Source organism: Rosa chinensis, chromosome 2 (assembly GCF_002994745.2).
Source record: "Rosa chinensis cultivar Old Blush chromosome 2, RchiOBHm-V2, whole genome shotgun sequence".
Taxonomy (NCBI): Eukaryota; Viridiplantae; Streptophyta; class Magnoliopsida; order Rosales; family Rosaceae; genus Rosa; species Rosa chinensis.
Genome location: NC_037089.1, coordinates 14028940 through 14043103, shown reverse-complemented (window position 1 = coordinate 14043103; position 14164 = coordinate 14028940). Strand labels below are relative to the sequence as shown.

The window sequence follows — 14164 nt, the reverse complement described above, 5'->3', positions numbered from 1 at the left end:
TGATGCTAGCTCAGGTTCTTCTATACTTCCTCTGACAGTCTTGGACATAGAGGTACGAATGAGGTTCTTAGCCATTCTATTGGATCTATGCCACTTCTTGTAAAGATCAGTTTCCTTCTTAGTGCTCTTTTCAGTTAACTCTTCAGGTTTGTCCTCAGTGAAGCAATAGTCTATGTTCTCATGCATTCCCATATAGTTCTCTATAGAATCTAGCCAAGCTCTATAGTTGGTTCCAGTTAACATCAAGACACTATTCAAGTTCATGTAAGAGTTACCTAAGGAGCAAAACAAAAATTCATGTGAGTTCTCAATTTGTAAAGAAAATAACTTTAAGTTTTCTGTGTTTTATTAAGCTTTAAGCAACCAAAACAAAAACATACAGAAAACCTAAACAAACCATACTTGCATTCATATCAGTCCATAACTAAAAAATAATGTTAAGCAACACTTTTGAGCAGAAGCATAACATCCTGAAGTTCTTTATCAATATACCATGTTCAATGAAAACAAGTTATCCAAAGAAATTTATCCACATCTTTAGACAGAAGAAAAATTTCTAAGTATCCATATTTATTTTCATCAAGCATGCATATTGCTGTTTTGTATTCTAAAACCATACTTGACCACTTCTTTGGAAGATAAAACTGAAGCATAGTTTTAAAACACAAAACACAATTTCAGTTTTGTTACTCGATCAGTTATATGGTCAGTGACCTGACCAGTTACATGGTCAGTGACATGACCAGTTACATGGTCAGTGACCTGATCATTGTTTTTCTGCCAACATCAATGAAGAATGCTTTGTGCATCATAATCACTTATGCCAACAAAAAACCACAAAACTCATGAGCTTTTAACTTTATATTCTACCCAGATTCATCCTTGTAAGAAAATTAAGCTCTCGTATCTGTCAATTTTAATAATGTGTAAACAAATTTTGGGAGATTTTTGTTCTTCATGCAATTTTACACAATCACAGATACAATACCATATCATCAATCAATTCATCATGCATATTCAAGCACAATCAAAATTGTTTCGATTCCAAGAAACCACAGAACAATCAAGAAATTGTAAATTTCATCCGGTCACCATCTACTCTAACCTAACGCACGCCGGGAATGCAACTAGTGTTCTTGAGCACAATCAAAAACTCAATTATCATGCTATGAATCGAAATCAATTTCACAAAAAAACCTGTTTTTGCTTTTTCCCCAATTTGCTGCTAAAAATCACAGCGGAAGCGTGAATTTGATAATTAACCAGATGCAGCAATCGACTTAAGTAACTTACTTTGATCAGTTACATGACCAGTTACATGGTCAGTGACCTGGTCAGTTACTTGGCTCGTAAAGCAAAAAACCCTTTTTTTTTTTTTTTTGTATTTGTTTTGCAAAACCCTAAAACGATTTTGATATATGTGAGCCTATGCTCTGATACCAATTGTTAGAAACCATATACATGCTCACAACATATGCACACAATCATAAAAGGATTAAGGCTTACCTTCAGCAATCATTGGCATGGATTCCATCTTATGCAGCTGCAAACACGAACACTGAATATGGCCTTCTGTTACTTACCAACTAGCTTCTCAATGGACAGAACAATATGCAAAACGTCGGTAGTAATCAGGGACCAATTCATCTGTATATATAGGTGACTTAAACCTCAAGAAGCTTCCCATTAAAGCATTCCTTGTCGATTTAGGTTTCACTGTTAGATTCCTAATGTATCACAACTTGTAGCCTTTCTTGTAGACTAAGCAATGGATTACTATCCTTAATGAATTGATACACTACTTCATTAAGTCACTAGTATTGATTTACTGTTTGTATCCATGTTAACTAGGATTGATATTAAGCTAATCATCAATTACTTTATGATGATATGTGTTATGTCCATATTTGATCTTACAAAGCTATGATTGAACTCCGAAATGAAAGCAGTAGCAATTTCTGATGATCATTTGCAGTAGTTTGAAGTTTATAAATAAGGTTTGTTAGTATCCTTATGGTAGCATTAGCATGTTTTCATCTCCTAAGGTCAACCAACTAGTTCTAGCTTTCTGTGCCCAATAAACTTCCAGTAAAATCAGAGACGACGATATTTTATAGAGTTATTTCAGCTAAATGTACATTTATGTCATTCGGATTTTATTTGCAAAGAGCTTTGGGTTTGGACTATAATATCCTTGACTTCCTGAATGTGATTCATCTACAGGGGAAAAGGTTCAGTTTAACAAGTAATGAATGAATAGGTTGATCCAGATGGATTACAAGTCCCACGCAGGTTTTAATCTAGGTTGATCTAGATAAGTTTCCAATTTTATGAACATTAATTGTGTTGCTTTAACCAAAATGCTTTAAATCTAAAAAGTTTATGAGTGGATTAAGTTAGGAAAATTAGTATGAAATAATACTGATCTGGGATCAGAGCCAATGGCGGAGCCTCATTGTTGCTTGAGATGGCCATGGCCCCTCCAAGCTTCCACATGGTTGTATATAATTGAGTAAAAATTTCCATTTTTTATATATAAACTGTTACAAAATGTATGATTGACCCCTCCAAATCATGTAAACTATCTTTGCAAAAAAAAAAAAATGATGTAAACTATATTAATGACCTCCCCAATTCTGGCATTCTAGTTCCGCCACTGATCAGAGCCACAAATAGGTACACTACAAGAAAAGCAGAGGGAAATGCAGAATTTAAAAAAAAAATTAAAAATTAAAAATGGATCGGATTTTGTTTGGAGAGGACTCATTAGTGCTCTGCCCATTTTGCAAAAAGTATTCAGCAAAAATAAACTAGCAAAATCAGCCGTGTGGAACACTAATTACATTTTTGTACACTAATTAAGTTGTAGAAAGTCTTGTTTCTTCTTCTGGGCCCTTTTATTGGGCTTCCCATTGGGTTAATTTTGCCATCAAGTATGTTGATTTTTTCCCAGTCCTACTAGAAAAGGGATTGAGAAATTTTATTTACACATAGTCCTTTACTTAGTACACATCCTGTTCAATTAAATCCCTATTTGTGTGTCTGGCTCAAACTCTAGGTTACTTGACCTAGTGGTAATAGGGTTTAATTAGAAGAATTTAGATATTTTTATTCAATGTATGATTAACCTTTCCTTATATGATTATGATTTGGATTCTATGCATTGTAATCCTCTATATAAAGTGGCCCTTATTATCAATGAGAATACACAACGATTTTCTCTCAATTTCTGTTTCTCTAAAACACATCCATAAATTTTAAAAAATTTGAATTACCATCTTAACCTTCAACAAAAAAAAAAAAACTTTTAAGCAACCGAAACGATGCATCAGAGAAGTTTGAATTTTCCTCATTAATATTTCTCTTTATCAATTCATCACTCTTCGTCCTGGCCATGGAATCCATCATTTTATTAAATGTATGCATTAAATAAGCTTGTTTGTATTTACAGTATTTTGTACAATAGATATTCTGAAATATTTGACTATAAGTAATAAAGATCAAGACGCAACTCATGTAACTATATACTTCCGCCTAAGAGTCCAGAACAAAAGGAAAGAGAGAAAAAGAGAGACATGATTGGCGGAAATCAATTTCAGAAGAGAGAAGAGAGAGATTGATGAGTTGAGAAAATCAACTTCAGGTTATAGGCAGAGAGAGAGGAAGGGAGAAAGTGAGTAAGGGGTGAAAGAGGAAGTTCATGAAAAAAAAATTGGACAAAAAATTTTGAGAGTTGTGTATTAATGAATTGGGGTTGTGCTAATAAAATTTCTCAAAGGGATTCTATGGGAACTTCCTATATATCCACCCCTAAGAAACAAAACCTAGCTATACAATCAGCCTCTCTCTCTCTCTCTCGTTCTTTTAATTTGTACGTTATTGCTTTTCTAACATCGCACTTGAATTGCGAATGGGGAATTTATGCGAGGATTTGTGGGTTGAGATCTTGGGTAGACTGTCATCTGAGAAAGACTTGGTGCCATGCATGAGCGTGTCCAAGTTATGGCACAGAATAGCATCAGATCTTTGGGTGAGGAGATTTTGGGCGCAGTCGCCTCCTTTGGGTGTTTACTTTCGCACCATCCAGAATCCTTCGAGTCCTTGCATGCTCACCATGGTGGACAAGGTGCCGTCTTATTTGCCTAGCATTAATTATATCTCACTATATAATTATCATAACATGGATGATAACCTCGAAAGCACCAGTGGTTATCATCTCGGTACGTTATTTAATGGCTTAAGTGACCTGTTTGAGGGCTATAAGCGACGGTGGCAATTTTATCGACATTATAAACATGGTCACGATGATCATGATGATCAGTATCTACACGGCTGCAATGGATTGCTTCTGTTATTGAAATCGGGAACTTATCAGTTTTATGTGTGCAATCCCATTATCACACAACAAGTCCCCGTACCTAAAGCTTGTGTCCACCAAAACCATGAGCAGTTTTGTGCTGCCTTGGCTTTTGATCCTTCTGAATCTCCTCGGCACTACAGAGTTGTGAGGATTGATTACTCTGAATCCGTTTCATCTACCTCAAACTCTGTCATGTTTGACATATTTTCATCTAAATACGGACAGTGGGTAAGACACAGGTTGCAACTCGACCCAGGTTTTACTGAGGGGTTCGAAAAGGTAAAGCTGTGCAGGCAATTTTTTTACTTGCGGGGCAAGTTATATAGCTTAGCCATGTCCTGGAAGATTTTATGCATTGACCTCAAAACTGTTGAAGCTTCAGCCCTTGAACTTCCTGTCCCGGAGGCCAATAAGAACGGAGCGATGGGATGTCTTGGGGTGTCGATGGACCTTCTCTGCTATATAAAGCGTATAAAGCGTATGCCTTCCAGTAGGTTTCACGATCTGGTAGTTTGGTACTATGATGATCGTTGTGAATCTAGTGAATGGACTCGCAGATATAATGTTAGTTGCGGCTTGTTGGGTTATGGAATAAAGTATCAAGGGTATGATTATGATGATACTGTGGAACCCTACGCAATAAGTCCTAGTTCTGATGTCTTGTTCTTTGGCACTCCCAACTTGATTAGTTGCTACCACCTCAAAAGCGAAAAGTACAAGCCCGTGTGTCACCTATCTCCCTCTAAAATTGTACCAGATTACTTCTGGGCATTGCGTGCTTGCTTCGTACCTTTCTACCAGTTGGGAAACAAAGCAGTGGTTCCTGAGGGGAAGGGCATAGAAATCTTGACTGCAGAAGCACAATGTGAAGAAGAGAAAGATGTTGACAAAGTTGAAGTGATAAACGTCAAACTATGTGATCGTCATAAAAAGCCGCTGCCACCGTTGATTTATCCTAGCGAAATTACTGAAATGTATTTGGAATTTGAGTGTCCCAATTAAGGCTCGTATTTCTTATGAAGAATGGAATGCTTTTAGTTATATATGTAATCAAAAGCTGTTTGAAATTTTGCAGGCTTTCAAACATTTGCTTCAATCGATAACTTCAAAGACACTCGGTAATGGTCAAAGAATGAGGTTGCGGGGGAATGAAGAAATTATGTAAGAAAAATTGCTGGTCTGTTACAGTGTCAACTTTGAAGATGACAAAAAGAATTAAAAGCACGCAAGCCTAGAATGACTAGTGTAGCCTTTATTTTGTTTTTTTAAGTATTGGTCATATCTTATCCTTTATATAGGTATATTTACTCTTTTGAGAGAGTTTTGCTTTAATTCTTCTACTTCTTGTAATTCAAAACAAATCGCCTGACATAATGGATATCTTTCGAATCATACTGTTAGACTGTTTTATTTTCTTATTTTCCAATAATAGTGATGACTTCTTATTAATCTTTCATTATACTCCTCATTTTGTCCAAAGAGTGGTTTAAGATACAATGTGAGCCTCCTAACAGGTTGTGCTACTAGAAAATGTATTAGATCAGAATTCTAAAATATGCTTTGATATATCACAGTGTGGGCTAATACATGCATAGCATGTCAATCTACATGATGCAATAACAATTCACATCAACCACAAGATCAATTCATACAACAACATATCAAGAACAATTTAAACCAGCTGCACAACATCCACACCAAACTGCAGAATAGTTTTCCTAGTAGCACTAGGACTCGACCTGGATCAATGATGCTTTGGATCCCTGCAGAAACAGCTTGGCCTAGGTTGGACATCTTGTGCAACTGGAACGAGGATTGGATAGCAACAAACTGGAGCAAGAGCCTTCTGTATGTCAACACCAAAAGCTTCAGAATGGGGCTGAACTATATGCTATAAACTGGTGATGAATACAGGGACTTTGCTCCCTATTTATATTGGCCAATAAACCCAAGCCGGACTCATCCCATAAGGAGTTCAATACTCGCTTCATGTTTATCTTAATAGGAGACTTGTTGTTTATCACAAATACTCGATGTAATTCAGGTTAATTACTAATGAGCTTCCTACTTCTATTAAGAGACATACTCCTCAATGGATAACCATAATTAGAGTTATATTCATGTACTTCTTGTTATTTACATCGGATTAAATCAATTGGTTTTATCTCAATGTGATTCAGATAATGTTAAGTCCACATATTCTAACATTCTCCCACTTGGACTAACATTGTCTGCACACAACACCACTGAACCAATAACCCCACATAGACAACAAACTGAAGTGTGCACTGAAATGCACAAAAACTCATAGCTCATTCAGCTTGGTCAATTTGCAGAAAATAATGCAGAACCTCAAACCAATTTTGATTAAATAACCGGATTGATTAAAGATTACTAACATCAAACACTGCAATCACATAAGCTCAAAATGATAATAAGAGCACAAATTTGGATAAGTATATCTACCTGCAAAATCCAATGCTCACAGTCCAACAGAATGATTTTGACAATTCAAAATCTTGACAGCAAAAACTGAAACACAAGTGAACTGGTATTTACTTAACTGAAAACTGAAATTGTATATGTAACATTCTACAATGCAGAAAAGTTCACTTGATAACACACATTGATATTTTAAAATTCAAAAACTGTAATTTTCAAGACTGTAGAAAATAGAATAATGCTAAAACTAAAAGAACACATATGTGAAATACTTCATTTTATTCAGAATCAGTAGAACCAAAATTTACAAGCAAAGAACAAAAACGACAATTACTGAAACAAGAATCCTTACACGGAATAAATTCTAAAAATTAAAATTGGCTCCCACTGAACTCAAGCCTCCAAATCAGATAGAATTCTCATGTTCTTGGTATGCTTCTGAAAACTTGTAATTGACAATGCTTTAGTGAAAGGGTCTGCAAGCTGTGACTTGGTATTGATGTTCAAAACATTTATCTCACCATGCTTCACTCTTTCTCTAACACTATAGAATTTTAAGTCTATGTGTTTAGATTTGTTGGAGCTTTTACAGTTTTTACCAAAAAATACTGCAGCCTCATTATCACAACATATTTTCAATGCATCTGAAACAATTGAACTTAACACTTTAGTATGCATTAAAAAATTTTTGATCCACAAGCCTTCACAGACTCCTTCATAAATAGCTATGAATTCAGCCTGCATGGTGGAGGTTGAAATCAATGACTGTTTCATGGTTTTCCATGCAACAGTCCCTCCTGCAAGCATGAAGACATAACCAGATGTAAACTTTTTAGAATCTGGATAATGACCTGCAAAATCTGAATCAGTATAGCCAACTAGTTCAAGCTTCTTAACTTGTCTGTAAACCAACATGTGAGATTTAGTTTTTTGCAAATATCTAAGTACTTTTTTTCCTGCAACCCAGTGTTCATGACTAGGATTAGACTGAAACCTAGATAAAATTCCAACTGCAAATGATAAATCAGGTCTAGTGCAGACCTGTGCATACATTAGGCTACCAATCAACCTAGCATAAGGCTTGCTTTCCATATCAGACATCTTCCCCCCATTTTTAGAATTTTTGTTTTTGGACAGTTTGTCACCCTTTGACATAGGTGCATCACCTGATGCACAAGACTCCAGACCAAATCTCTTCAACACTTTTGTGATGTAATTGTACGTGTTGAGATAAGCCTAATAAGACTTGTAACCTATCTCTCTTAATTTCAATTCCTAAAACATAGGATGCCTCACCCAAATCTTTCATGTCAAAATTTTTAGATAGAAAAGATTTAGTATCTTTAAGCAATTTAATGTCAGTACTAGCTAAAAGAATATCATCCACATACAATATAAGAAAAATAAAATTATTCCCAACTGTCTTAATGTATACACATTCATCTACAATATTTTCTGAAAAGCCAAAAGATAAAATCACTGAATCAAATTTCTTATACCATTGTCTAGAAGCCTGCTTAAGCCCATAAATTGATCTTTTCAATTTACATACATGATCTTCTTTTCCTATTTTCACAAAACCTTCAGGTTTTTTCATATATATGACCTCATCTAACACTCCATTCAAAAAAGCTATTTTCGATCACATCCATTTAATGCAGCTCCATATTATAATGAGCTACTAGAGCCATTATAATCCTAAATGAGTCTTTAGTTGAAACTGGAGAGAAAGTTTCAGTATAGTCTATGCCTTCTTTTTGTGTGAAACCCTTAGCTACTAGCCTGGCTTTATGCCTTTCTATATTACCATTTACATCTCTCTTTGTCTTAAACACCCACCTGCAGCCTATTGGTTTTTGGTTTGGGTTTGGTTTAACCAATTCCCATACATAGTTTTGCTTCATTGACTCGATTTCAGCCTTCATAGCCTCCTGCCATTCTTCAACTTCATGGCTCTCAACAGCATGCTTGAAGCTTGAAGGATCATTATCTTCACCTAGGATATCCGTTTCTTGCAGGTATACTATAAAATCACTCTCTTCCCCATATACTGGTCTTCTTTCTCTTTGTGATCTCCTAGGCTGAGGTGGAATTTGTTCTTCTGCAGGGTTATTCTCTAAATGGACATCATTCATAGGTTCATCTATATGAGGTTCTAGGGCTACTGGTTCTTCTAAAACTTGATTTTGGATTTGAGTTTCTGTATCTGCATTATTTGACTGAATTAAAGGCAAGATATTCTGTAAATTTTTGTTTTCATTAATTTCTTCTAACTCTAAAGACAAGTCTTCAAAATTAGTATTACTGTAACCTTCATCCAAAAATTTTGCTTGATGAGTTTCAAAAGTTCTGGTAAAATTTTGAACTACATAGAACCTGTAGCCTTTAGATTTCTCACAGTAGCCAATAAAATGGCAACCGACTGTTTTGGATTCAAGCTTCTGTGTCAGTGCATTTGGCAACTTTGCCTCAGCCTTGCATCCCCACACATGGCAGTGATGCAAGCTAGGTTGCCTTCCACACCACAACTCAAATGGTGTCTTGTCTACTGATTTAGTAGGTGATCTATTGCAAATATAATTTGCAGTCTAAAGAGCTTCACCCCATAAAAATATAGGTAGACCTGTAGTGCACATCATACTTCTCACCATGTTGAACAAAGTCCTATTTTTCCTTTCTGCTACTCTATTTTGGGTAGAATTATAGGGACTTGTGTACTGAGCCTTAATGCCATTTTCCTGTAAATAAAGTGAAAAAGGACCCTTTTGCTAACCTGCTTCAGTGTGTTTACCATGGAACTCTCCTCCCTTATCAGATCTCACTAACTTTATTTTCTTTTCTAGCTGCAATTCAACTTCAGCTTTATAAATTTTGAATGCATCTAGAGCTTGTGATTTTTCTGACAGTAAATAGATATAACAGTACCTAGAAAAATCGTCTATAAATGTGATGAAGTAAAAATTTCCACAGATAGTTTTGTGTTTAAATGGACCACATATGTCTGTATGTATTAGTTCTAATAGGTTTTGACTTCTTAAGGCCTTTTTCTTTATGAAGTTTGTCAATTTCCCTTTAAAACACTCAATGCAGTCATTCAAATCTGTATAATCCAATGCAGGTAAAATTTTATTTTTCTCGAGTGTTTTCAGTCTTTCTTTGGATATATGGCCTAATCTTCTATGCCATATATTTGCAGACTTATTATTGAACAAAGTTCTTTTTGTACCTGTGACAGTGTTATTCTTTATAGTGTTTTGATTATTTTCAATCAACATAATCTCCTGTTGAGCAACATAACAATTTAATTTCAAATAATCATGCATAAACACACCACAGCCAAGATAATTTGTACCCTGAAACAACTTTATTCCACTAAAATCAATAATGAGTTTGCAACCAATCTTAACTAAAAGACCTATTGAAATCAAATTCCTTTTCAAGGAAGGAATATAATAAACACTATCTAGAAAAAGAAAATTTCCTAAGCCTAAATCAATCTTCAGGGTCCCAATGGCCTTAACTGCTACTCTCGAACCATTTCCCACACAGACTTGGACCTCACTTTTCTTTGGTGTCCTCCTGTTTGTTAAACCCTGCAAGGAATTTGTAATGTGTATAGGTGAACCTGAGTCTAACCAGTAAGAGTGAGATGCTATATTAACAAAATTAACTTATAGAGAAAAGACAGAATTTGGAAAAGACTCACCATTCTTTATCATCAAAGCCTTGAAACCACTGCAATCTCTCTTCATGTGCCCTATTTTCTTGCAAAAATAGCACTTAAACTTAAAAGGTTTCTCAGCTTTATGTTCTGCAGGTTTGCCAGGTACTTTAGTGGTGGTAGTTTTCTTAGCCTTAAGTTTGTTTTTTTTCTTCCACTTAGGCTTTTCAACTAGGTTGACTGCAGTAGCTGGTTTGCCTTCTTTTTTAATTCTCTCTTCCTCTACTACACATATAGAAATCAACTTGTTCAGGTCCCAGTTAGACTCTTGGTCATGGTATGAGGTTCTCAAGTTACTGTAGGTGTTCGGCAGTGACTAAAGTGTCACATGCACAACCTGAGAGTCTTTAACTCCCATGTCTAAATCCCTCAGCCTCGAGTTAAGGTCAATCAGCTCCATAATGTGCTCCCTCACACTTCCTTTTCCTGAAAACTCTAGCTCATTAAATCTTTTGGATAGCCTAGCAGCCTCAGTTTTGTCACTCTCCTGATACTTATCTCCTATGGCCTCTAGGAAATCCATGGCAAGCTCTGGCTCAATAATTGAGCCCCTCACAGTGTCAGACATAGAGGTTCTTATCACATTCTTAGCCTTCCTGTTGTAGCTATACCACTCCTTATAATATTTTCTATCTTCTTCTGTTCTCTCAGTGTCTAGCTCTAATGGTTGTTCCTCAATCAAGCAAAGATCCATGTTTTGATGCATAGAAAGATAAAATTCAACTTGATTTCTCCACTTCTTATAATTCCATCCATTAAGCAACTGAATTTGGCCTATAGTGACCACATTTAGCCCTAAAAACACAGAAAAAAAAAAAAGAAAAAAAAAAAAGATTCTGCAGAAACTTTTATTTGTGTGTTAACTTTTAAAACAAAATCATGTATTTGAATAACACAAAACAAGATGAAGTAAAAGGCATAAAATTCACAAGCAGTCATTTAGTTTTTAAAATTTATGCAGATACATGATTAGTTTTCTATAAAACCCCATAACTGAAATAATATCAAGTAACACCTTTGTGGTATAAAACCCAACATTCTAAAGTTCTAAATCACCATACTGCATTTTACAAAAATCAGTCATTCCTTGAACCAGTCAAAATCTTTGGACAAGAAAAGCTTCAAGGTATCTAAATAGATAGTTGTGATTACATATGATGCTATTCTGCATTCAAAATTACACAGTGAACAACTTCTTTGGAAGACAAAATATAAGTGCAATTTAAATGCAGTAACACAAGTTTTAGTTTTGTTAATACTCAAATTTTGAAAAACGACAGTGAAGATTTGCTTTGTGCAAAATAATCAATATAATTTTCCAAGAATCATGCAAAACTAAAATTAATAACCTTATGTTCAGTTTCTCATATGAACTTATTAATTTGCATACATGCTATGAAAATAACAATACTACAAATTTAATGTTGGGAGACATATTCCTAATTGTTAACTAAAGATTCACAGCATACTTAAACAAACAATACTCAATCATATCTCATCATCACAGTAACCACATAATTCTCAATTTCACACTTCATATCACACAATCACAGTAAAGCATTCAACCATATATGCAGAATTCCATCAATTTGCATGATCAAGCATTCCAAATATGATTATGACAACCCTTTCCATATGCTAAACAGTAATCCATATGACAACCCTTTCCATATGCAGAAATTCAAAAACAAGTTCTGAGATTCTCAATGAACATACCTTGGCCTCTGCTACAGCGCTGCAACAATTATTTTATAGCGGAAGCAAAAGAAAACAAGCAGCAAATTTCAACCTTTCCTCATGATCGGATCAATTCTAAAGAGGGGTCTAGAATCCCCATAACTGAGAATTTAACTCAGTGAGCCCTAAATCAATCCGATCCCTAAAGCACAAGTGACCGTTATGTTCTAACGGTAATATTTTTAATTCTGGACTCGGGTTTGGGCCTTTTTACTTAATGAATTGGATTAGTACTAAAACCGGAAAATAATTTTCACAGTATGGTTTTCTAAACAAAAATGCATGATATGTGTTTTATGAAATTCCTAAGCTCTGATACCATTTGTCAATCTACATGATGCAATAACAATTCACATCAGCCACAAGATCAATTCATACAACAACATATCAAGAACAATTAAAACCAACTGCACAACATCCACACCAAACTGCAGAATAGTTTTCCTATTAGCACTAGGACTCGACCTGGATCAATGATGCTCTGGATCCCTGCAGAAACAGCTTGGCCTAGGTTGGACATCTTGTGCAACTGGAACGAGGATTGAATAGTAGCAAACTGGAGCAAGAGCCATCTGTATGTCAACACCAAAAGCTTCAGAATGGGGCTGAACTATATGCTATAAACCAGTGATGAATACAGGGACTTTGCTCCCTATTTATATTGGCCAATAAACCCAAGCCGGGCTCATCCCATAAGGAGTCCAATACTCGCTTCTGTTGTAGAGAATTGACTAATTGTATTGTATTCATCTCACCATGAGGTTTATATAGGGTTACATCATGTATACAAAAGGAAATACACAATAGCTATACTAATCAATCGCATATTATAAGTATGTCAATCGCATACATTACGAGTCTGTCAATCGCATACATTACGAGTCTGCCAATCACATACATTAAGCAATACCTATTGCATGAATAATCATTATCATTTACAACACTCCCCCTTGGATATTCCATGTCAATAGTGTTGCCTCTGCAATGCGCTTTTAAGTTGCCTCGTCAAAAACCTTGCCAAGTAATAAAAACCCTGTGGGAAAAAACAACCTTGGTCTAAGGAGAAAAAGAGCACAACTCGTGTGAATGTGGAGTAGTCGACATCCTTCCACACTCCCCCTTGTGCCGCTCAAACTCGATGATGACGTTTTGATCGTTGCCTCACTAAAAACCTTGCCAGGTAACAAAAATCATGTGGGACAAAAATAACCCTGGTCAAAGGGCAAAAAGAGCACAACACGTCCTTCACTCTTCGAGATCGAACATGTAGACATCATACCTCCCCCTGATGTCAAGGTCTCCCCCTGATTTCTACAATTATGGGAGTTCGGATAACTTTCTTAATCCGATGCTCTTCACATGTTTCTCGAAGGTGGATTTAGGTAACGACTTGGTAAACAAGTCCGCTACATTATCCTCTTAACGGATTTGATTCACTTCAATATTTAGAAGTGTTTGTTGTTGCTGATTGTAAAAGAACTTAGGCGATATATGCTTGGTGTTGTCGCCCTTGATGAAACCTAACTTCATTTGCTCAATATAAGCTGCATTATCTTCATAAATGCATGTAGGTTCATTTGTAGTAGACTTCAAACCACAAGTTCCTCGAATGTGTCTAACTACAGACCTTAGCCATATGCATTCTTGCACGGCTTCATGTAGAGCGATAATCTCTGAATGATTTGAGGAAGTAGCAACAAGAGTCTGCTTTGTAGACCTCCAAGATATCGCAGTGCTTCCCATGGTAAAGAGATAACCCGTTTGGGAGCGACCTTTATGAGGGTTAGAGAGATACCCTGCATCAGCAAAACTCATTAAGACATCGTTGTCATTTTGATGGAAGGGAGGAGGAGCACGGAAGATGGCGTTTTGCCTTGTGGAGTCCGATCCCACATAGGGATGGC

General features: G+C 35.8%; 1 protein-coding gene across 1 annotated transcript; it reads right to left on the bottom strand.

Annotated features, from left to right (window-relative positions):
* Positions 1–7195: 7195 nt before the first annotated feature.
* On the bottom strand, positions 7196–7957 carry LOC121051177 (secreted RxLR effector protein 161-like). Its single transcript, XM_040513266.1, has one exon. The coding sequence runs from the start codon at positions 7955–7957 to the stop codon at positions 7196–7198; it is 762 nt and encodes a 253-aa protein (XP_040369200.1).
* Between the last annotated feature and the right edge of the window lie 6207 nt (positions 7958–14164).